The 26,559-nt window shown below is 36.0% G+C and overlaps 1 protein-coding gene across 1 annotated transcript in view; it reads right to left on the bottom strand.

The window, feature by feature from the left end:
- The window catches only part of LOC113226956 (CUGBP Elav-like family member 1), a 772,855-nt gene that overhangs the window by 692,297 nt on the left and 53,999 nt on the right, over positions 1–26,559 (bottom strand). Inside the window, exon 3 of the mRNA XM_026459779.1 lies at positions 15,366–15,432. Within this exon, the coding sequence (XP_026315564.1) occupies positions 15,366–15,418 (53 nt within the window). The 5' untranslated portion in view covers positions 15,419–15,432. The remainder of the gene's footprint in view (positions 1–15,365; positions 15,433–26,559) is intronic.

The raw sequence follows: 26,559 nt of genomic DNA, 5'->3' as shown, positions 1-26,559 counted from the left end.
ACGTCACATAAAAAATCAAGATTGCAATTCGTCAGTCTTAGTTATTTTTATTTAACTATAAAAATGAATAAAGCTCGGAATTGAAAGCTGGTTCAAATGTCCCCATAACACTGACAGCATTACCGCGCTGAATAGTAAACGAAATTTGTTGCACCAGGTTAGATCCGGAGCGTGGATCACAGCTCTATTTCTAAGCTTTGAATTCCTTGACCTCTTTATCCCTAGTCGTCGTAAATCGTATATTGGTCCCAAGGCAGTGTACTTGACACGTTTTAATTTTGCAGCAAACTCTGCAGCTAACCCGGTGAATCTGACGTTGTGACTTAGGTGGGGCGGTGCAAACGTACTGACACACTCAGCGTCCCAGAAAAGGCACCGATCCATTTGCCATGGAAACAATGTAAGCAGTGTAAGCTTTTGCCATCTGTACGTCACAACACCGAGGGTCCAAGACATAAGGTACGTTAGTCAATACCAAAGCCCGACGAACTAAATCACTGCTTACATGAAGTCTTGAAAACCGCCCCGCTGTACTCTGAAAACTAAGGCCGTAGCGGTCGTTTAAATGCATTTGTGAATTCTTGATGTCTCTCGTTAATGGTGAAAGAAATCATCAAAAGGAAACCTGCATGTAGAAGAAAGAAGAAAGTACATAACCCTTTAAAAACGCATGAAGTTCCAAACTGATTTGTACTAGACTGGCGAAGGTAAGTTTGGCCAAAATCCACTACTTTGAAACGACTCGCGGCCGGCAATGAGACATATAATGATAATGATGATGAAGTGAAATTTAACCATCTCTAAATATATGTTTTTATACACACTGATGTGAACGGTAATGATTTAAACGTTGTGTATATGAATAAAAACGGCACCAGTATAGTAACGAGTTCAAAATCTAATGGCTTGCGTTGCTACACAGGACAACTCTTACATGATAGAGTCACCACACAACTCAATATAAACCTTGAGTTGCTTACAGTAAAGAAGTAGTTTGTGATCCCTAATTACAGTCATTAAAATTAAAGCTCGTAATCATTACCAGGTAAAAGAAAACATAAGGCGAGTAATGATTAAAGCATGAAACACACAGGACCCGACCTGCGTCCGTCTCACGCCCGCGCGTGGTATGTTGTCGTCCATATAAATACTACACCTGTCTTGCTCCCGACTCGTCACGCGCCCGACTCGCACTTCTACTCTGTGTGTTTCGTGCTTTATCTACGAGCGCATGTCAGGCTTAAAAATTCAGCGCTATTTGTGAAATTTCAAAGAATCTATTTCTCTTGTAACTTATCCCACACTATAAAGGAGAATGCTAGAATAGCCTACATCAGATACAGGCACATCATATTGGCCAAGCGTGAATCGCTTCACGCCCCACGCGTCATTGCTCCTGGTGGGCGAGCGTGCGTGAAAATGTGATGCGACATTAAAGTTGTCAACGTCTAATTTTACCTTAACACCTTTCCTTTGATAAAAAAGTACGTGGTAAAAAAAATCTACGTAGGCAGATACTTTAGAATTTGTAGCAAAATAAGCGTTGATATTATTTTATATATTATATGAAAATGATCCTGCCAAATTCTGTGTTGGTCTTTTTTTATAACATCAAGTAACGGGACGAACAAGACGTGCACCTGATAGTAAGCTACACGCCTGTCCATTACATTACTGAACGTTGATAAGTGCTTAGTTATAACATTTACCAACAAACGTAATAAAATAATTTATGAGTACACCCTAGAGAGACATGTCCTGCAACGCCGGAAAGTGGTTAGAGACCTCGGTATATTATTTGATGAAAAATTAAGTTTCAGAAATCACTTTGATTGCATGGTTGGCAGGGCTTACCAGACACTGGGCTTTGTGATCCGTGCTACTAAGGCTTTCAAGAAACCATATAGCTTTATCCATCTTTATAGCTTATTGGTAAGAAGCGTTTTGGAGTATGGTACAGCGATTTGGTCACCTTACTACCATGTACATTCCAACAGAATTGAGGGTGTGTAGAGGATGGCTCTTAGATCTCTCTTTTATAGATTGGGTCATAGTCGTCGTCAGATGCCTGCCTACGAAACCAGATTATCCCAATGTAATCTGGTATCACTAAGTGTCCGTCGAACAATGCATGATTTAATATATCTCCATAAAATCTTACACTCTCACCTTGACTCTGCTAACTTATTGTCTAGTATCAATATTAACATTAGATGTAACCTTCGGTGTCCTCGGGCTTTTGTCCTAAATGTTTTTAAAAATAACACGTCATTTTACAATCCCATAACAAGAATGTGCCGCACCTATAATGACTGAATTAAGGATAACATACAGTTAGATATATTTAATTCTAAGTGTCATATATTTAAAAAGTCTGTTGCGGGTGTCCTCAAGCAGTCTAGTTGAAGTCTCGCAATTTTATTTTAACACTTTTTCTCTATGGTCTTTTCTTTTGCTCTATTTGTACCAACACAAAATTTGTAATTTATAATTAATTGACAGAAACTTTCTAAACATGCTGTACGTACACTCTCCTGGTTGGCATTCTGGTCCAAATATAGTTTTAAGCAAATTTATTTGTTAAATCTTTCTTGAATGTCGACTGTTGTGTTCGTCTAATAAATAAATAAATAAATTACAGTTGCAGTGCCACTCAGAGCTTTAAATTGCAAAGATCTGAGAGGTGCTACCATTGAGCCCGTCACTCTGAGACATAAGTTGACAAGCTCCATGTGCCTGTAACTTCACCAGCACCCTTACCATTCATAACCGGAACAGTAATGCTGACGTTACTGCTTGGCGGCAGAAATAAGTAAGGTGGCAGTACTACCCTGCACTAAATCTTTCACAAGGAGCTCTACAGCTACTAAAGCTGGTCGCGACGAGTTTTTTTATTGTGATACTGGAGTTTCGATAGGTAGCGAATGAAACAACCACACTACTCTGTAGCAAGTTTATTACTGTTATAGGTACTGGTGAAAACGTTTAATACCAAAAATGATCGCCGTAGCTTCTTTTTGAATTTGGCTGTAATTTCTCTCGCTGGCCGATAACGACCGCGAAGCAAATGCGATCGACCGCGCCGAGCCTGCTTGGACCCACGTCTACGACAAGCGTAAGCGGCGCCTCCGGGTCAAAGTGCGCCAGCACCCGCTCGCTGGCTAGTTCGCGCTTAATGTTGTCGATTGCCGCTTGCTACCGCTCGCCCCATTTCTATTCAACACCAGTGCGCAATAACCCGTGTAGAGAACTTAGCAAAGCTGAAGCGTTAGGTACAAAATTCCTATAATAATTCACAACGCCTAGGAACCTTTGTACCCCTAAAATATTTTCAGGCGCCGGCGCTTTAATAATAGCTTCGACTTTTTTTGGACAAGTTTTTAATCCGTTACTATCTATTACGTAACCCTACTTGGGTTACGTAATAGATAGTAACGGATGTTTAAACATTTGACAAATGACAAGTGAAAATTTTTAGCAATCGTATATTCACACCGTATAGTAATCCTTAATTTTACAATATATTTTTTCCTAAGTGATTGATTCAACAATCACTGTTATGTTGTATAGACTCTTAGGCATAACTGACACTGACGCAGAGTCGAAGCGTCGCGTCGCGTCCTGTTTTTCAACAGCACCGGCAGGCGACGCGCGACGGCGCTCGCATTAATGCGCCGGGATCACAGTTTGGTCGGCGTCTGACGCCTAGCGGCGCACAAGTGACGCGCGATTCCATATTTGCAAAACACAAATTTGTACCTTAATAACTGGAAAATGTAGATGAATATGCTATAGGCGAAAAACATGACGCGTCGCAATGCTTCGACTCTGCGCCAGTGTGAGTTGAGCCTTAAATATTTTACAAACAAAATTTGGCCATAAATATTTATGCTAAATACACGGAAGAAAAAAACAATGGAAGTGCCATAAACCTTAATTACTATCAGAACCGATGTCGCCAAAACTCACACATTTTTAATTTGAAACACTACGTGATTTGATTGTTTGGTCGTAGTTTCAAATTTAAAAACAAATAACAAATTCTGGATAATTTAAATGTTACCCTCTTGACATATCGTTGGAAGTTCAATATCATCAATGCCTATTATTGCAATTTACGACGTTTTGATATTATATTGATATTTCAATCAATGTACTGCCATCTAGCGGTTTATTGCTGAACGACGATGAATTGATGTTAATTTAATTCTCCAAAAAGAAGCGACCATATTGCAGGGGTATGAGCTTTACTTTCTTTTCTTCTAACAAAAAAAATATTTCGATAAACAGAAAATTGAAAAATAAAAGACTTTCCGATGATATCATATATCACTACGGGTAATCTTTTTGGTGGGGCTATCATTTTTGCACTCCAAAACAGCACAATAAAGCATTTTCTGGGATTTTAGAGAATTTGCACGAAAGAACGACACAACCGTAACATACAAAGCGAAAATGGCGGACTGAGCTCAGATACCTAGGTCTTTCGAGACCTATAGTTGGCACGCGTCAGGCGCTAACTAACCACTTCTGTATTTATTGTTCTGTGCTTAAATAGGATAGTTGTAAAATTTGACACATATAATTTAATTTAACTGCCTCCGTTGCCGAAAGGTTACCGTGCCGGACTGCCATGCAGAGGTCCTGGGTTCGATTCCCAGGCCGGGAGAAATATGTGTACGGCCTACATTTATTTATCTCGTGACCTTGGGTGTAATTTCTGGTTGTCTGTGTGTGTTGTCCATGGCACGCGAGACACAGGGTTTCCCTAGTGCGGGGCTATGTTTAGTGTGTGCGTTAATTTGTTTCATGTAGTTCGTATTTTCTGTTTCAAGCAATAAAAGCACTTTTCACGTATTGTCACATGTGACTTTATTTATTATTAGGATATAAAATAAACATTAAAACGAATTTGCCAATTCAACTAAATTTTCAACTAAAATTGCCATTTAAGAGTAAAACGAGAATTTGAAATGCGACCGGAACTTTATGCGGTACGCGGTAGTTTTAACTTGTTTTAGAAAATGACGGCAACACTGTCACAAATATATCCCATTCATTGGTATTTTGCACAGGTATTTTCTGTATAATAACCGTTGGAGCCGCAATCCATTGTCGCAAGACATTTATTAGTTCAATAAACGAGACGATCGTGTAATAGCAATACCAACATATATTCTATTATATCCTGTAAATAATGTTTAGTAGAGGGAAAAGTACAATAAATATATTATTTGCGAAATATAAACATACGTATACAATCTAGGTGGTGTGTTTTAATAAGTGAATTTAAAGATTATAAAATATTTTTATTCATAGTAGTTCTTTTGTTAATAATCAATTGATAAAACTGCTGAAAATTCTATTCAATTCAATTTATTGATGAATATAAAATTAACAAAAGTCTTAAACCCATATAAAACCACGCGGTACACGATGGGAAAGATTTCGACAGCCGCCCGGCCGCCGCGCGATGACCGCCTAGTGTACATTACTGGCGAATCTGAATTGTATTTACTAGGTAACAACATTTAAATTCCTTGGAACAATACAACCGCCGCGCGGACGCCGCGTAGACCAAATTCAAGCAAAACTCGCCCGCGCGCTCATTTAAGTTAAAACGTAAAATCTTAATAGCTAAAGCATATTTTGCCATGACAGTCATATGCACGCGGTCGCTGCGCGGTGGCAACGCGGTTTTACATCACGTATATTTGTTTTTCTAAAAAAAAACAACGTTTCGAACCTTTTACAGGTCTCATGATCACCTCAGAGTCAGCCGTGACCAAGGGACCTATAAGGGGGACGAAATGCTGATTTATTTGGAAAAAAAAAATATACGAATTTAGATCAGGAAAAATAATATTTCATTCCCATTATAATCTGGATATTTTAAAGGTAAGAGAGATCTTTGTGTACCATTCTCAGCTATATCTTCTTCACTAATCATTTGGTACGAGGGCCCAAAAACATAAGCCTGTCTTACACCAAAAGTAGAAGATTTAAGATCTCATAATTTGAGAGAGATAGTTATATGAGAGATCGATTACCGAGAGTTCGACGATACGAATCCCTATGACAACACGTACCTATGACTTCAATTTTTTAAGTTACGTACATTCGTGATTATTTAAAACATCGTCATAACGAATTTACGAACCTGTATACCGAACAAGGTTCACAAGCTTTGGAAAAATGAAAAGTCCGCTACCCGCCTTGAGTGTTGCGTACAATAGCTTATACCCTCTTTTCCTTGCAGGAAAAAGCGAGAGTGAATAGGCATTATTTAGGTGTGCGTAGTCCATCGTCGTTACTTTCCATCAGGTGAATTGGAGGTCAAAATACGCACAATTTTCTTTTTTAAAGCGAGGGTAATGACGTATCAGACCGGAAATAAGCGCGATTAAACAATTTAATAGGTATTTGAACACCTATCTACGATCCCGACTCTAAAGTCAGCTCGTGACCACGGCCAGTGTAATCTTGCCGAAACGGCGTGATAATAGGTACGTGTGTAAATATCTACTTTGTTTTTTCTTGTGACCGCTAGAGGCGCTGTATAATTTGCCATAAAAATTTGTGAAGTAATTTACGCGGTCGCTAGCGATAACTGTCACAATCAACTCGTGGTAGAGGAACAGGTTATTAAAAAAAAGGTATATAATGATGGCTGTACACGTTACTGCGGAAGGTTGAGAGAAGAAAAATGTCATGACTTCGTAGCATCAGGGAGTGGACCGTTAAACAACTATTCGGCTAAGGCAAAGAAAGATATAGAAAACTGACAGCCGACCTTCGATAATAGAGAGGTATTTGAAGAAGATACACGTTATGGTCATAACCATTACTGGACACCGCGTGTCTCTATCGATTGAACGTGGTACATAGGTAGACATCTTCGGTAGACCGTAATGTATATGGTCACCATAGCCCCATACCTTTCCACGTACAATCTATAGAGACACGCGATGTCCGGTAATGATTTTGACCGTAACATACAGGTGTACCTGTGCAGGTAGACCTCTCTGGTAGACCGTAACGTGTAAGGGCGGTATCCGGTAATGATTTTGGTACTGTAGCATCCTACAATCTTATGTTGTATCTAACGCGTAGCTGTGTTTTCATACATCATTTAAAAAGTAATAATATGAATTATTAACTAATATTAAGAAATTCATAATATTTTTTAAAGTATGTATTTATACTGGCAATTGAGAACAACCTGTCTAGCCCTGGACCAAAGATAGAGTGTACGATGAAACGAGCTCGAGAAGATGCCTATTCAAACACACCAAGATATTTAAAAAAAAGGAAAAGAATTTAAAAAAATATATTACAGTTGGTTTGAAATCTTCATTATAATAGTAGTATTAATACATATAGTGCAAATACTTTCTTATATAAAAATAATATCTGCCAATCCGAACTCAGTAAGGGATCAAACACATGTTCCTTTCAGGATCTTGCGCTATATAATACATTTGTTACACTCTCAAATCATATTTCCGACAATATCATTTCTTGAGTCGACGTACCATGAAATACGTCTTGAGTGACTCGGCGCAAGATGCCGCCACTAAACTTGTAAAGTTCGTTCTGCTGTACAAGCGAAAATATCGAATGCTTACGATCGTCACTCACTACATCCCCTATACACTAGTTCCACTACACCCTTATTTGCTATCGCCTCAACTTCAAAACAAACATTAAAAAATAGGTTTTACGTAACTGCAGAGTGTACTGTGTTCTTTAAAAGAAACCAAACACAGCGCATTTTCACCACGTTGCCTGCTTGCATATTTTGTATTGTACATTATATCGTACGGAATAAAACTTAACTTTTGAATATTTCGTGACAAGGCGTCAAGCAGCAGTGTACGTGAGCAAAAATATTAATCTATTTATATTACCCACACACAGATAATTAATACTTACAATAAAAGTCGGTTTTCATTTGCGATATTAAACAAGAGTGAACAATCTTGTTCACAGTAAATATTTCGATTTGGTTTGTGTGACTTTTAGAAGATACTCCGAGAATTTAGATAGGTATAGGTATATGTAAGTATAAACTGTGATGATATTTTTGTTTAAAAAGAAAAAAGCTATTTCAAATATAATTCAACTTCTAGCTTCAAAAAAGACCTTGTGTGTACTGGAAACATTCATAGGAACATATGACATGTGACCTGTACATTATTCTACAGACACGGTAACAACATAAATAATTTAATACACTGTTTCTGTAGTCCCAATTATCCTAGTTTGTTGAAATATTTTCGCATCGTTTTAAATTTCAATGTTTTTGCTCTTACCTAAAGCCCATTTTCGAATGCGTTTCAAGTGATCTGTGGAATTGAAATTACGGATTCAATGTGCTTGGAAATCATATGAACAGAGAGAATAACTTAAAATTACACCTTTTGTATACCGACAGCAATCATGCATACAAGTAAAGTATAGATCAAGCATGTCTTCAACGCCTCCTAAGATATCCTTAACTTTGAAAATAAACTGTAGTAAGAGAGACAAAGAAAGAGAGAAATAGGAAGTAGCTTCTGAACAGAATTAAGTGAAATAGGAAATCTTCGCGAAAACCTAAAATAAGTTTAAAATCAAAGTTTTTAGAAAATTATGTACTAATATATTCATTTGTACTATAAAATAATACGAGAAATATCAAACAGATGTTATAGTCGAGATACTTACGCCTTAAACTTAAATTAATAATTATTCAATTTTTATTTTTTTATATACTAAATAGTGGTAAATTTGAGATACCCTGTTCAAGGTTTATAGCTCGACATAGCATTCAAACTCGCATCTTCTACTACAGCACTTCAATGTAACAACTCGTGCTTTCGGAAACGAACCTCTGCGTTGTAATATTTCATCCCCCTCCGCCCAAATCATGGAACTTCTTTTACAGTGATTTGATGATATTGCACTTTGACGGCGGCAAAAAAAAAGATGGATGGTGTATGAAAAGAGGGTACTCGTACCCGTCTAGCTGGAGGTTAAGTTGGGATTTTCAGAATGATTAAGGACTTATTCTTATTGCGTGAGACGTACATGTAAACACGCTTGGTGGGATAGACAAAAAGAGATTGCAGATCCTCGCTAGCTACGACATATTTTGCAACGACATCCTTCTCCATTGGCTTCAATCTATTCATACACGACACGTTCGTCTAATCTAAAAACTCTCAACTTGGTGCTTTTAGACACGTCTATAAACTTGGTTTTAATATTGCATATTAGATTTTTTTACCATTTAATTATCAATAGGTACTGTCTAGGCATGGAGTCCCATCCTCGATCATATCGTCACTTGGACGTACTTAAATAGTGTCCCACACAAAAATGTCACTACTTTGTGCCTTAGTGCTATTTTTTTTATTATTTATAAATATTTATAAGATATAAGTGCGCGTTTGACCTCCATGGAAAGTGACCATGAGGTCGACTGTGGAGCATGCACACCTAAATAAATATTGATTCATGTCAACATTTTTGTTTATATGAAAGTATGTACAGCTGTGACATTAGTTTGTGTCATAATGAATTAGTACTAAAAATACGCGTTTTAGGGAAAAAATTGGTAAAAACTTACTTTTGCAAAAACTTCAATGGCATTGATATGTACTTGTATCACTTTGTACAAACACGTCGGTGTCCATACAATCTACTTTCATACAATGTAACGTCCAAAAATGTGTGTGTGTAAATCATAGAATTTTAGCAACACGTTGTTGATACTACTACAAGCGGACCCCGGGCTCCGCAGCAACCCTGCTGAGGACGCAACCGGGACAACGCTCAGATGAGAGAGAGAGAGTTGTTGATACTTCTCTATGGAGAAGTAGGAGGCAACTATACAGAAAGCACTTGGAAATTGTTTTTTTTTATATCTTTATAGCGAAACAAGTTACCCCATACTATCATTGTTCTGATAATCTTAGGGTGAACGTGGTTTACTTTTTTTTTTTATTGTAATGGTACAGAAAATATATTACTGGGTTATTTTCAAACAAAATTATTTTAAAAGTGAACGTCAGTAAATCTGCATTCCAATTATACCTGTACATGGCATTCAGAAAAGTATAGATTGTTCGATCTATGAACAAAAAACAATAATAACAATATGTAGAAGAATTTGAAAATAGAAGAAGGTCTTAAAATAGGTCATATGATACCTACATTTAATGACGAAGGCTGTCACGGAATATATCATGGTTACAACAAATACCATAAGCTACTACACATTCGGTAAACTGGACTATTTGCAGGAACATTATTACTTAGGAAAGCTTGATTAGCAAATAATTGAGGTCGGTGAATTAAATGAGTTGGCATCCTTATGCAGATCTTCTCCAGTAATATGACATTCACCATTAACTATTTTGTGCAATGTACATAAGTCACCGGTTACTGCCCTTGATCGAGTTAACTACGTGCTTGCCTTTTGAAAACAATTATTTTACATAAGAATTTAAATCGGTTATCAAAGAAATGTCGATTCCGGGACAAGCAAAGTCTTTCAGAATTAATAAATACACAAACAACTCCTCTTATTTGGAAGTCTTAAGTCGTTAGTTTTAGGATTAGAATCATGCTTCATTTTTGAACAGAACCTTCAAAAATAAAATGTATCTAACTTTGCGATACTTCAGTTAATTTCTTTTAAATTTTGTTAAACCATTTATCTTCCACTCCAAGAATCATGAATTTAGTCAAAATCCTTTAACATCATTTAAGTCCGCCTTTTCCAGTTCCATTTGCTTTACAAGTAGTAATTATGCAGCTTCCACGTTGAGTAATAAAAAGTATTTAATGTAAAGTTCTTTGTTAATTGAGTTTAAATGAAAGAAGCTTGTCTGTGAATTTGTAACATATAGTACAACCAAAATGGTCTCGACATTTTTTGAAATAACGTATTTTTTTAAGTTTCCATCCTCCATTGTTTCATATTTTCAAACGACAAAATATTAAAAAAAAATATATTATATAAAAACAAAATATTTTCATTCCATAGCTTCAAACGAATATTCTTAGGAAATTTTGGGTCTTTTATCTGGCACCATTTCATTCTTTTATTTTGCAAGCAAAGCATTTTAATAAATAATGTGAAACAGAATTCTTAAACATATTTACTACCTTTATGTAATTATTACTTTATTTATCCTTGTTATACTCACTAGTGTAATTTTTGTTTTTACACACTTAATCTATTTCAAAGGTTTGCATTATAAAAAACTTAAAGAAACAGGCTTCAAAACATTAAACGGAAATTTTCATAAAATTATAACATATGTATAATGAATATAATAAATTATATATAATAACATTTGTAAATGTAATTTATTATTAATTCTGTTTTCCTTTAATGTAATTCGTTGACCGAAGAAAAAGGTTTACGATCACTATTTTTTTGTTTACATATTTTCTAATCCTAAAAAAATAAGTACAAACACATACAATACCAAACGTCACCTTGTACGTCACGTGATAGGTGATATTACGCTAACTGTAATAATATTCGTCCCATATTTTTGTTCTCATTAATTGATAAATTATTCAGTAGTTTTGGTGTGATTGTGTTTTTTTATAAAACACTCTTTGACTTTTCACTTTATGTTGTTCGATAAAGGTGGCAATTCGTAAATGGTTGCTTATAACTATATTTGTATAATTAAATGGTGAATTATCCCAAACTTATAAGATAAAATAAAGCTAAACAAAACATAAGATAAAATAAAGCTAAACATAAGTGCCTTGCAATCCAATCACTGCTGGCTACCTGGCTCAGTTCATCCGTTCATCTTGCCACATCATCACACGTGATACCGTGTACAATAGTACTGCACGTTTTTTTACGTATAAAACTTACTTAATAAGTAGTGGCGCCAACATGAGATATAGAACCGTTCACACGGTGTTTGTCCCAAAAAAAAAATATCATGTGAACACCCCGCTGTCTATACGTTTATAATATGTGAAAAACGTGCAAGACATCGTGAAAAGAATGTAAACCAAAGCTTACACTATGTTGATGTGGTCGCCGTTCCAGAACCAGCCCTTCTGCAGACACGACTGGCCCACTGGCACTTCAGCTTACTAAGTAACCCCAAACCTTTCATTTACCGTCTGAAACTGACATCATAGCAAGCGCGGAATAACGAATGGACCTAAATATACTAAAAAGATAATCAGAAATGTTGGCTAAAATATGAACTGAAATGTTATGAATGAGGAAATAAGTCATGCATTTTATATAAGATACAGAGAAAAAGGTATTTCGTATTATAGTGTCAGTCTTCGTGTGTACTTTGATTTGCATAAGGTCTACTATGGAACTAATAATAAAGTAAAATAAAATAATCGTACCATGACTCCTGTCTCCCGCCGGTGTAGGAGACCATGAACCTTCACCTCTTCTATTTCCGTCAGTCTCTTCATATATGCCCATTTGTTCACGGTACTTTTAACGCCCTTTTTTAAGGTTATACCCAATTTCATTGAGTTGTGTACACAATGTCTACCTCTCCCTGCGCCTCTATCCACATTGCTCTATAAATTTGTGCCATCAATCGTTCAACATTCATTCTTTCTAGATAACCAAATCATCGAAGCATCTCTCTCTTTACCCTGGTCACTACATGATCTTTCATACCACATCGCTCTTTTACAAAGTGTAGTAACACAGTAACACTAACAGTGGTTCAGCATTCTGTTTTTAAGACTTATATCGCACATATTGCGTAAAGCTCTCATTTCTACAGCATTCACCCTACTTTTATGCGACATAATGGAACGTCATACGAGTATACTTTTTCCATAGAGACTTCTAAATAAATATAGATAAAAAGGAAAGTTATTGTCTCTGTCTCAAAAATTTTGTGGATCGGAAATGAATCAATTTTTTTCGCATCTAAATTGCGTATATTTGTTTTTTCAAAGAAACCACCAACTGGAGCTTTCTCGACCCTGTCGCGACTTAATTAAATTGTTTAAGAAATTACGTTGTTAATATGTAATTTCTTCTTCATTTCGTATCGCTGACAAACACCGTATTGCCATGTTGGTGAAAGGATTTGTTAATCAACGTAAAAGTACTCCCCGGTTGTTGCTTAACGTACAGGGATCACGAATAGCTGTCATTGCGGGGAGACTCATTTCTAGCACCCTGTAATAATGTACCTCTTTTGCCGTCCGTGGGCTTTCAGAACGGACGCAAAATGACTATTACTACCAGTTTATTGTACGTTACAGAAATCACCTTCGGATTGAGTTACCTTCGAGTTGGAAGTTACCTTCGGGTAGAAAAATTACCATGGCATGGAAAGCTACCTTTGCTGAGCTTCCTCCGGGCTCATACACTTGACTACGTCCGGACTAGGACGAAGCATTTCCGCTGAACGGCTACCAACTGCTGCTCGTCCTGTGACCCTTCTTCTGCGCCGGCAAATATACAAGGGAGTACCATACTTGGAAGCGGGAAACCTAAAGTCTTAAGTGTCTTATGTACTTTTAAAAAAATGTAAATTTTAAATTGTAATTATATATTTTTATTATTATAATTAATTCAATTTCTCGGATTTCTTGGTTTAATTTTCTACCCTCATAGGGAAAATAAAACTAGGGAATCGAACTCGGTGCAAAATGCCATTCCTTCTTAACCCCCCACGTAATAAGAGGGGACTTAAAAGTTTGAAGACTTTGTTTGTATATATGCCAAACACATGGCCTGATCTTAAAGCGACTTTTTATTTCAAGACTAATTTAATTTGGATAGTTCTTAGTCTATGTTTGATGAGCATCTTCCAGCTGTTTAAAGATTTATAGATTGTTCTTTCTCTTCCTGCCCTTATGCCACGCTAGGTGGGATCGGCAGAACATTGTATTTTTCTTCCATTTTCCCTTCATTTCCGTACTGACACCTTTTTTATCCATGTCATCTTTCACACAATCCATTATATCCTTCCACATTCAAAACCAAATAACTTAACCTAACACTCGTCTCGTCACATGACATTCTTCCCTCCGCATGACATGAAAAGATCATCAGCTTGTTTCTCAGTCAGTGTAGTTTATATCATTACATGTGATCACGTGACTGGTATTTCGTGTTGCTGTTCACTGATTGGTTATTTATGGGAAATTTGTTTTCTTTCTCAGTCACATGTCATTTCTGTTTCTGTGAGCCTTTATTTATGTTTCAAACGGTTGAACTAATCTCAATTTGAAATGGTTTTTTATTGGAAGGCTTATTTAATCGGAATGGTTCTAAGCTATATTTGATGATATTATGATGTTATTCACCCATTTCATTTACTTATGTAACCTAACACTATGGTACTTCTATAGTACTTATATTGCTTTTAAATATTGTTAATCCTGCTTGAAGATACCGATCTATAAACGCTTTTACACATATCAAAATTTTCTAGGGATCAGTTACATGTAAATTTTCACATCAATCAAGTGTAAGAAATCCGCCCGTATGTCTGCATAATTTTACACATAATACAGTCACTTCACAATCAATGACGTGTCGATTGATCACTTCAGGTAGAATTTAATTCTATCGTTGTATCTTACCTACAACTAAATTAACAGTGTTTGCTGAGGTGATATTTTCGATCACTTATAACTAGTATGCGGCAAATATGAGACATGCCAAGAACAGTGCCTTGGAGCCGATGTGCGATTTTGTGCCAATTGCAGTGGAGAGTGCGGGAACTTGGAGTGCGGAGGCGAAAGAACTCATCAGGGAGTTGGGTTAGAGAAAGAGGCTATGATCCACGCTCTGGATCTTACTTGGTGCAACAAATTTCGTTGGCTATTCAGCGCGGTAATGCTGCCAGTGCTATGGGGACGTTTGAGTCAGCTAAGATTCAGAGCGGTCTTGTTTCATTCTTGTAGTTAATTTCTTTGTGACGAAGCCTGTTGCTGATTTATATTTGTGTCTTGATGACGAAGACTACAACATAATGTTAAATGTAATGTATACTTATACTAGATAACGAGTGGTAGTTTGTGTACGGTAAAATACATACATTTGTACATATACTAGACAATAATATGGAACTTGATATAACACTGCAACCAAGTCAGTCTGTAGACTACCCAACTCTTCAACTACTTACACTGGAATTGTCGTGTTTGGGTTCATTAAATTGGTTGTTAGCTTATGGATTGACTTTTTGGAGCACACCTTTTTGTGTCGGTGGTTTTATTTCACGTGATGATTGTTCTTTTGTTGATTTGTACAAATGTTTGTTGTTGCATGTGTTCGTGTATGTTTAGGGTTTATGTCAATAAACGCACGATATTTTTATGTCTACAAACTGAATTTAATTTACCTTTCAGTTCCACCAGACATCGTTTTATAGTCCTGGACCTCCATGTCACCCATGTACTGCGAAAAATCTGCAACAACGAAGTAATTCTGTATCAAGTTGAAATGAAAAAATTCTTATTTAAAAATACAGGACTTATTATGAAATATTTTTAGTAGGTATTTATTATGCCAAAATATTACAAAAAATTGGTCGCTAATCCGATACGTTCGTGTGTTCACATATTTTTATTTATCATTGTGCATGGTTATTGATGACATAAGACATCCTTTATCCTTTTGAATAGAAATGATAACATTATTGAATATTTTGTTATGATACCAAGGTACAGGACGAACTAGTCGTGCGCTTAGTAGTAAGCAACATTAGCCTATCCACAACAGTCCAATGCCACTCAGAGCCATAAATCGCAAAAATTTAAGGGGTTCTGACACTGGACCCGTCAATCGGAGACAAAGTTGATAGGTGCCATGTGCCTTCAGTTCCACCAGCACTTTTACCCTTCAAAACCGGAACATAGTAAAGCTCACATTGCAATTGCTGCTTGGTGGCAGAAATAGGTATGAATGTAGTACTTTCTTGGAAGAATTACTTCTACAAATACGGGTACGGGTACTATAGTTCGCTACGCTGGCCCTGCCTGGTTGAGGACTGCACATGTTTTCCAGGGACTGTGAACTGTCTTCGAAATGTGCATGGCGCCACAGGGAAAGGACTCAAGAATCCAACTGTCGACCTCTCATATCAAATAAGTAACCATTTTCCCACTAAGCTGCCATCGCTCTTCGTTATTGCTTTAGCAAATAGTAATTTGTAAACATCAAAGACAACCAATATAATAAATCTGGAACTTTCTATCAGACAGTCAGCGAATTATTAATAACAAAACGATTTTCGACTTCGACTGCACCCCTTGGCGAATTTCGACGCGATTTGCTATTCGAAACACGTCTCCCTTTTCCGGTTAGGGCCAGTAATTACGCGTGAATCCAACGATTCCACAGTTATTTTTTTGGGTAGAAAGAAAAAACTTTTCCTTATTAAAATTGTAACACCGACTCTTTATATTTTTTTATTTAATAGTACGAGGGAAAAAATTTCTCATTAAATAAAAATACGCGATGTTTGTTATATGCTCCTTGGCGACACTAACAGTTGACACTAGACTATAATTCCGAATTCACAACGCAACTATCAAGACTCAGCTTGTTCTATTTATTTTTCTTCATGAAAATGCGGAAAAATAATTGAAATGAACGTAATTCTTATAGATTTCATTATTACATACTTTTCTTTTTTAACAGTTAAAATTCTCTGAATATAAATGACATTAAGTACTTAAACATTATACCCCGATAAGACGATTCGGAACACCAAAAAAGAAAGAGATGGCATTTTTTAGTTCATATTTCCTATTTTTAGTAAGGAATAGAAAATTTGGGAAATCATTCGTTCTTTCAATCACTTTTGCAATGATACATTACTTGGTTGACAGGCTTATCATGGTACGAATATGAGTAATATTGTAATAAGCTTACTTTGGGCTTACATTGAAATAAGGTTGTTTTTGAAAAGGTTGTGGTAGGCCCTCAGAGCCAGAATTCCCGAGGTCGGACAATCTTGTGACAAGCTTGTGAGCCATCTCCTGTATATTTCGAAATTTTAGTTGCATTTTATTATCTGTGTGTGTTTGATAGTTTTAAGTGTGTTCCTACACCGTCACGCGTCTTAGAGACATAAATAACTCGTAAAATTTATGTGTTGGTGTAAAAAAATTGAAAAAAACAAAATATTTCAAATTATTTTCTGATCACACCACTATATAGTATATGTAACATAATCTTAATGCATACATTCAAGATTTTACAATGTAAATGGACTAGTGCTAAAATGTTCCCTCAATAGAATATTTATATTGCCTTCGAATACTGGTAATCATGCTAAAAGATATCTCTCTATAAACGCTACTTCACACTTCAAAAGTTTCTTAATTGCATCTAAATTACGTAATGAATTTTGACATGCAAATCAAATGATCCCAAGACAATTTTGAGCGGTGTATTAGAAGATATTCTTTATTCTATCCCAAAGTTGTCTGTTTTTTAAGGTAAAAATACATTTGACTTCCATCTCACTACGTAAAAAGTGACGGTGAGTACGATGTACGATGATGGAGATGTGTATGCACACCTCTATAATGCCTATTCACATTTGCCTTGAAAAGTCCCAAGTTATAGCGTTTAGGGTACAAATCCGCGGGCAGGGAGTTCCTCTACAGTGCCGTACGTCATATGAATGTGGAAGCGTAACGCTTCGTGCGAAACTTTGAAATATCCACAATAAAGGGGTGGAATTCCATCCTATGTCTTGTCCCCTCTGTTACACTTAGTTACTTTGCATTAATGTTTACATTAGCATACTCTGATATATTTACTTTACTATTTTGTATTGTCATTGTGATTACCAATGTTCAGTAGACAATATTTAATTCATCATTTGTTTCCAATTAGCCTATCAGAATTAAACCTCAGTTTGTACAAAACTCTCATTGCAATATTTTAGTAGGAAACCAAGGTTCAGTAGCAGTAGAGCTCTTTGTGAAAAAACATACATAACTTCGTTAAGAAAGAAGATATCCATAATATTAACCTTAGAACTAAGTCCAAACTCATGGTACCACATTTTCGTTTAACTAAGGTAAACGATTATTTTATGGGGAGCTGTTTTGCAATAAGATTCCGAAGCATATATTAAAATTACCATTTCTAAGTGTAAAACTTACATTAAAAATATTTTAACTGAAAAGGCATATTAAAAAATTGTAGACTACATGTTAGATAATGATGTATGGAAAGACACCGTGAGTCTAGATTCCACACAAATATAAAATAAAAATATGTTTCAGAGCATTTACTAAAGTTTCTTGCTCGTTCTTCTCAGGGAGGTCAGCGTAGTGAACGAGCAGTTGCTTAAAAAATGACGTTTTCAAGTGTAAAATTTTTACCTATGGAATAAATGATTATTTGACTGACTTTGTGAAAGAGTACGTCCAAGGAAGTATTGCCACCACACCTATTTCTTCCGCCAAGCAGTAACGTGAGCATTACTCTCCACGCAAATATAACACTTAAGATAAGGGTCAGCGTTGTCAGGATACTAGTTATTATCTTTCACTCTAGTCAGAAGCTATTCATTGCACTTGTCCTTGTCTATGTGAAGTAAAAGTAGTAAAATATTGTTAATCGCTTATTTACAGGCCACAACGTTAGAGCGGGCATAGCGCGAGCGACAATCACGCGCGCCATCGTGGCCACAGTCTAAATGAATATGGACATCCAACTAGCGACGAACCGGTTGAATTGATAATCGACTCCGTCATCATTTGAAGACAAGTGAAGGGATTTCGATTTCGAAATTTATTTGGTAATATTAAGCTTTAGTGTCGCTTTGTTGCAATATCAAATCCTTGCCAGGAAAATATTTAAAAAAAACGAAAATTTAATTATAAAATAATTCTATGGTTTAATGATTAATTGTGTGGGTTTAATGATTGAGAATTTCGCAATAGCTTTATGCCGTTGCTATAGTCGTGAATACAACCAACATACAAAATAAAAACACTACGGGTATTGAGTAAATGACAACGCTTAATAATTTCAAGAGTATCCCCCTCAAGGAAAGGCAACATTTTATCAAGAAAAAGAAAACCAAAAAATGTTTTACAAATTCAAAAGCATTCATATCTGTCCATTTCGAAATAGCAGAGGGGGACAGAAACGCCTTCAGTGAAATTGAAACAGATAGCGTCGTTCATCTTATGTATTTTTCATAATTTTCGGTAAACAATTTCGTTAATTTTTTTTTATAGATATAACGATAACAAAAATTAAATAACAGCGTGTACTTGTAACTAACCTTTCGGAAGATTTATTAAAATAAATAAACATTTTTTTTTATGATACCAAGTGACTGGACGACCAAGTCGTGTGCCCGTATGTCCATAGTACTTGCAGTGCCACTCAGAGCTTTAAATCACAGATCTTAAGGGGCACTGGCACTGCACCCATCATCACCCTGTGACCTAAATTGACAAGTCCCTTGAGCCTGTAATTTCACCGGCACCTTCAAAACCGAAACTTGGCAGCAGAAATAGGTAAGGTGGCAGTACTTCCCTGGATAAACTCTTTCACAAGGAGCTCTACTGCTACTAAGTACAACCCTTTAATAAACCAAGACTAATAGACAAAGGTCTAGAAACAAAATGCTGCCATATATGCTTTGCTGATAAGATATTTTGCAGCGCAATGTTCACTATAAAATATGTTACAGTACGTTATTGTAGAGGCCGACAAGTAAGGGATTGCTGGACGTGCATGACTTACAAGGCCGAGCGCCAGCGAGGCCGTGTATTACAACGAATCAAGCAATCCCCGTTCCCTCCGAGGCTTATATGGTGCTTTTCTCAAACAATGTGAGGTAATAATAGAAGATTAAAGAGAAAGTGTGTAATAGAAAAAGTAAAAAAATTAAAATTAGATCAAAAGTAATATTTAACATACTTTTTTCAGGTATATTCAATAGTAGTCTGCAGAACTCATCGAGTAAATAACCAGAAATAGAGACGAAATGTCATTTAATTTGTTTAAAAACTATTCTGCCATATCATTACTGTGACAACTGCGCTCCGATTGGCTTGCCCGAATTCGAAACAATTGACGGGTTTCGTCAATGGGTGTCGTCAACTTTTCTCTTCAAAACGACCAGTCAACTTGAGATTTGCTATAATGGACGAAAATTGCAAAATTACATATTTCATTACCGATGAAATGTGATTCCGTTTGTTTTGTAATTAGATGTTTCGCTGTTTTTCCCACACCACCTTATGTAACAGCACGCCATTGCAAGAGATATTTATCTTTATTACAATAAATACAGAATATTTTTGGAATATACGGAGACGTACACACAGGTCAGTAGTTGGCCTGTCTATATTTCAGTGCAAACGAGAGTTGATATTTATAAGAGCTGTATCGTTAATGTGTTACCAGGAATATATGGCCCTTATTTCGTCTCTATTTCTGGTTATATACTCGATGGCTGAACTTCTGATGATGTGGTTGAATGTGTATGCTTTACAGTATTATTCATTATTGCTCTTCTCACTAGAACTTATTTAACATAGAAAGAAGACCAAAGAAACAAAAATAATAACATGGCACTTTAATTTAGTCTTACCGCGTTTTTTTTTTAAAATAAAGCGGTACAGATAGGTATTTTTAATTCTCGCAATTATTAACACTGGGCAGTTGGTTGTATGCTATATGAGTTTTGTCTGTTTACATATCTGATTATCAGTAGGTAAATTTAAAAGTTTAGAAAAGTAATGGATTTTCATAATAACTTTGCAAGGCCTTGACCGAGAAGGAGTCGCACGATCCATAAATGGCAATCTTTCCGTGTTCGTTTTTTGTAAGTAATGCAAACATTTCCGAGCATTTTTGAGAAAATATAAATATATATAACTCGTAATTAAATTTTGCTCATATATATTTTACCTATAGCAAGTACTATTGTTTCTTGTTCTAACCATTGGCAAGGAAAGTAAATAAATGGGACAGATTTCCTGTAATTAAAAAGGGGTGCTTTAAGAACGATTGCTTATTTCGATGACTAATGGTTTCTCTCTAATATTGTATGCCCGTTAAGAGGTATTCATTACAATATGAATGGATTTTCTTTTGGCTCTGAAAAGGTGAAATATGGAAGGTTGTAATAATGTTTTGTGTACTGAATTACTTTACGTTATTTATTACATTTTTTGCCAATTTGGTGTATTTATGAATTACGTGCAATGGTCGTCGTTTTAATTGCATACATACATATACTTTACGGTCCTTTTACATCGGTATGCCATAGTCTTTTATTGCTTACGACCCTGACATACACCTATCGCCTCATCGACACGCAGCAATACCATAATACATAATAAGGCAAGTAGTTCAACTCCCACCTGTTTGGCGCATTAATGCCTACACGTCACTCTGAGCGTATGGTTGCCACAGTGGAATTTTAGTTGTATTCATCACAATTCTCGGACTATATTGAATTACCTTTTGTCAAATGCTGTACTTACATATTGATATTTTTATACCAGTATCGCTGATTAGTATCTCGATTATGGAAATTTTATCATGACATAGAAATGACTATAGAACTACAAATTTAAAAAAATGTTAATAAAAAATTTGACATTTTTTTTTATCACCGAGCAAATGTTTCAAATCTATAATGAATGGTGCCTGCGACCCGCGCTTTGCAATTCGAGTGCATTGTGAGATTCTGCGAATGTGTGCGTCCTTACATAGCGCGTGGCGGGCGTACATACAAGCCGCGCTACTAGGCTTGTGCTTAGACACTAGTAGTAACTTGTAGTACACTACTTGTGCTTTTACACTATGACAGTACTTTTATACACGCTCGTCGGTTAAGGGTCGTACAGACGTCCTAAATTTAGTCTTGGCAAGTTGTCCTTTGAAGGTCCTTACCAACTTGCTCTCTCACACTTCTGATAAAACCGCGTCGTCAATCTTCTTCCATTCATTCTCTCTACATGTTCCAAGTACCTTAGCGTCACTGTCACTACATTTTCTTCCACGCAGCGATGGTTTCTTATCACACTGCTCCGCATTTATTGTCTTTTCAGTTCCGCATTTATTGTCTTTTCAGTTGCTCGAACACATTTTCTTGTCAATCAAGTCGGTTAGTTCATGTTAGTTATTTACATAAAATAGTATATATGAGAACTTAGGTAAATACAAAACTTGCAAACGCTATACTACGTGAATCCTAAAAACACGTCGTATCATCGTATATCCTGAAAAATTTTTAGCAAGCTGTTTTTACATAATAATATTTTGGTGAATGTTGATTGCGTTGTTTGCAGTTATAAGTTCTTAGGTATTCAAATCCCAAATTTTTTAGTAAATTTTTCACTTTCGAGATTTTCAGACGATAATTACGTTCCAAAGAGACACGGTGAACGGTTTTTTGTAGTCATTCCGAGTTAGGGGCCGTGAAACGCCCGGGTCATTTGGACGGTACGTGACGAGAGGGGGTGAATCTGTATCTGAATACCGCCTTTTGTGAAGGTACTTATGTAATTTTTTTTAACGAAAGGTGTATAATTTTTTTATTTGAAGAAGTAATTGTTCTGTTAAAAACGGTGAAAGTCCAGCGGAAGAAAATCATAGTCAAGTTCTCACTTAAGTGTTCGGCGAATCGGATCCCGTTTATCAATGACTTTAATCTTTGTTATATGGCTATACCATAGACAAGACTACAGACAGGGTCGAAAGGTGCTTGAGTGGAGATCCTGAAAAAGGCACAGGTAAGCAGCCGACGCGCTGAACTGATGACATCGTCCAAGTGGCGGTGAGAAATTGGATGAGGAAAGCACAAGATCGAAAGGAAGGTGTGTATTGGAAGAAACTTACTTTCAGCGTAGTAGAAAAAGGAAGAAAAAACTTATTAAAACTTATATAGTCTTCGTACGAAGCAGTAATACTGACAGCGAAGTGTAACATCGTGATGAAACCAATATGTCAAAAGTAGGTTCTTAACCCTAAGAAAACTTGTGATTAGGCTAGCGTGGCGAAAGATAGCCTAAACCTTCTCCTTCGTTAAGTTTCGTGACTGGTAATAGGACGTATAAGGAGTTGGTGTTTACAGACAGCAGCACGTCAAACTACACATTGACGGATCTTGTTCCGTTGCACTGCATAGGATGCGTTATTCGAACAAAGTTAGCTTGATGTTTTGTTGATTGTACAAGTAATTTGGTTAAAAGTAAACGAATTTATATCTATTTCTTAAACTTCGTGTGTGAATATGTAAAGTTTGCCGATACAAATGTATATTTTTTCGCACTAGTTTACACATTTCGAACACATGAATGGAAATGGTAAGAGAGAAAATCTTACACTTACCGATTTTTTTTATATCAAACTAAATCGCTTTCAAATCACACACTTCCTTGTAAGCACTGCAGTGGCGCGTCTGTGGCGCTACAGTCTCACCGCTAACAGAGATGGGCAAGCGCCCAGGTTTTAACCCGGCGCTTTGTTCACGCCGGGATTTAATCGGGTTAAAATCCTTTAACGCCCGAAATCGAGGGCAAAAATCGTTTACAGCTAAATATTTGTAAATTGACTTTTGTTCAAATGTAATGATATTATTGCAAAATATTTATTGCGTGTTTACATATGTTGCCTTTCTATTAAGTCGATTCTTGAAAATCGCATTGAAATGAATCGATACAAAAACTCGTTATCATAATTATACACTTGGGTCGATTTTCATAAAGATCGAATCGTAATGTGCATCCCTAGTAGTAAGTAAGAGTTCACTGGTTTGCAAGGTGGGTATTGTATGGAGTTGCCTTTTTTTCACCAAAAACCAATTTTTCAACATCGAAATTTCCAATAGGTACGCAATTATTAAACTATGTTTTGGGTAAAAACCCGATTAAAACCCGGGCGGGTTTTATCCATATTTGGCCACTACTACTTAATTGTAGTACAATATTTAGAACCGCCGAGAGCTGCAGCGCCACTTATGCAGTTTATATGTATATTGTATGAAAAATAGGCGCTTCTATAAGCGTCTAATTTAAAAGCGCTTATCTGTCATGTTTTTCTACATTTATTATCAGCGAAACTCTTCGGCGCAGTCTGAAACTTTCTAAAGACGCATAACTGTGCACGTCCCCACTTGTAATCATGAGACTGTGAAATTATTCCTATTTCACATAACAAAAATCTAAATTAAGTGGAAATTGAAAATCAATAAAGGCTGAAGGATCAATAGCCAAAAACTATGTTATCTTTCAAAAAACAAACCTTAAAGAAAAAGCTCAATTCGTGACGCAAATTAACTTACAAAGAAGTCTTTGAGATAATGTGGCATAATTCCAGAAGCTTATCGGATTGGCAACGACCTCAGGTCATTTAGATTCTTGACACTTTTTTTTTGCATAAAAATGTCATATAAAGATTAAGATCAACTCTATTATTTACAATGAGCAACGTTTTGCAAATAGAGTTCCTCGTATTTGTGTCGTTCTTTTTATATAATATCGCATGTTGTTATTAAACGAAACAAAAAAAATGAAAATATATTTTCAGATCGTGTTATTTCACATTTGATCGGTTAACATGAAGCAAGCAACTTTTTTTTAAATTTTTGAATACAGCACTAGTTACTTTTAAAAATTAAACAATGGCTTCAGGAAGAAATATATCACACATACAATATTTAAAGCGCTTTCCTCACTCCGTGTTCCATAGCCGTACCGTGGAACGCCCTGTATAAACCAGTACAAAACCCCGTTCAATAAATATGTATCACAATGTTTTACAAATACAAAAGCTTTCATGGACAGATGACAATTTCGATTTAGAATAATGGACAAAAACGCCTTCAGTGACATTAAAACAGCATTGCTTATATTATGTATTTTTAATTTTGGACACAGAGATAACATAATCAACTTACCAGTTTTAGTGTACATATTGCAACTACTTTTAACTAACCTCTCAGAAAATTCATTTAACCAAAAAGTTCAGTATGATATGTCAGGTAGGAATAATAATAGTAATATCTCTACTAATAGAAACGTATAGGACTCACTTTAAACAACACTAGCAGCCCAGGGAACCGTTATAAATTTCTTATAGTGCAAACCACAGCGGTCACTCCCTAACTTATCCCAAGTTATCCCCAATGCTACAAATGCGATCACAATATGTGAATTTCCAAGCAAAAAGGGACCATCGTACAGTTGAATATTATAAAATAAAAATATAGGTCATATTATTGTTTTTACTGGAGATGATATGTTTGTTTGATAGTAATTTTGTGTGTGTTCATCAACCGCTGGTCAGTCAACCCGTGAGTATGGAGCGTGTTTTTGTTCCGAAATATCGGGAAAACCAAAAAAACTCATACCGTTGTAATAAACCTGTAATTAGTGATAATCGTTTAGTGCACACCCAGGAAAGCCTTCAAATCTTTTTGAAGTGTTTACTTGTGTTAGGAGTCATATATCTTCCATAATCATTGACTTACAAATAAATGGACGACGGGTCTAATACAAAAACCCCGAAAAAAATGTCCCAAGTCAACCTATTTAAACGTAGTGACATGTAAAGGAATATGAAAAAGCTAAAACGTTGAATTTAAATTGTAATGTCATCGCAGTATTGTCTAATTTTGCTTGCTTCGCTGTCAGTCGAACAAACGAAGACTAAAGCGTAAATGACGCTCTGTATACGATTTTAACGCCCTATAAGCTCGGACACTTTTTAACGCGGACCGGACGTCCAAATAATTGTAAGTCAATGTCCATAATACAAAATAAGTATGATACATGCAACCAAATATTTACAACTGTGGACTTAAGAATGATGAGTCAAAATAGTGGAGTAATACATAAAATAATACTATAAATAATAGGTATTAAAAATGCCGAATAATGGAAATACAGGTTTTTTATAATATCAAGTGACGGGAGGTACAGGTCGTGCTGATGGTAAGCTACAAGCCTGTCCATAATAGTTCCAGTGCCACTCAAAGCTTTAAATCGCAAAGATCCGAGGGGCACTGCCACTGCGCCCGTCACCCTAAGACATAAGTTGACAAGTCCCATGTGCCTGTAATTTCACCCTTCAAAACCGGAACACAGTAATGCTAACATTATTGCTTAGCGGCAGAAATAGGTAAGGTGGCAGTATTACCCTGGACGAACTTTTTCACTGCTACTTAAATTAAAACTAGTAATAATTATTAGTTGGAACTGTACTCACTTCGTTTCTATGGTACCTCAGTTAAGGGCGCCATGAGTAATTTGTCGCCCCCGTACAGTATTTATTGGGAGTGATCATACGATGAAAAGAATGTTCATAGAATGTTCCTTTAAGAATAAAACTATACGCATTGTAATTTTATTAGTCAAAGAAAATCCAACAAGTACGAGCTATATTGATGGTATTGTTATTGAAAATGTAATCACTATATTGAGTCCTAAACATTAGTTCTAGTTATATCACTGTTGGTCTTACATCCATGTTTCATAGAAATTTGTCCCTCATTCTTTGTCCAAGGAATGTTCCAAGGAGTATTTACAGTGGTAGCGTCACAA

The sequence above is a fragment of the Hyposmocoma kahamanoa genome, unplaced genomic scaffold (assembly GCF_003589595.1).
Source record: "Hyposmocoma kahamanoa isolate Upper Pololo Valley unplaced genomic scaffold, ASM358959v1 202, whole genome shotgun sequence".
In the NCBI taxonomy this organism is placed as follows: domain Eukaryota; kingdom Metazoa; phylum Arthropoda; class Insecta; order Lepidoptera; family Cosmopterigidae; genus Hyposmocoma; species Hyposmocoma kahamanoa.
The sequence above is the reverse complement of the archived record's forward strand: the minus strand, read 5'-3'. Positions and strand labels throughout refer to the sequence as shown.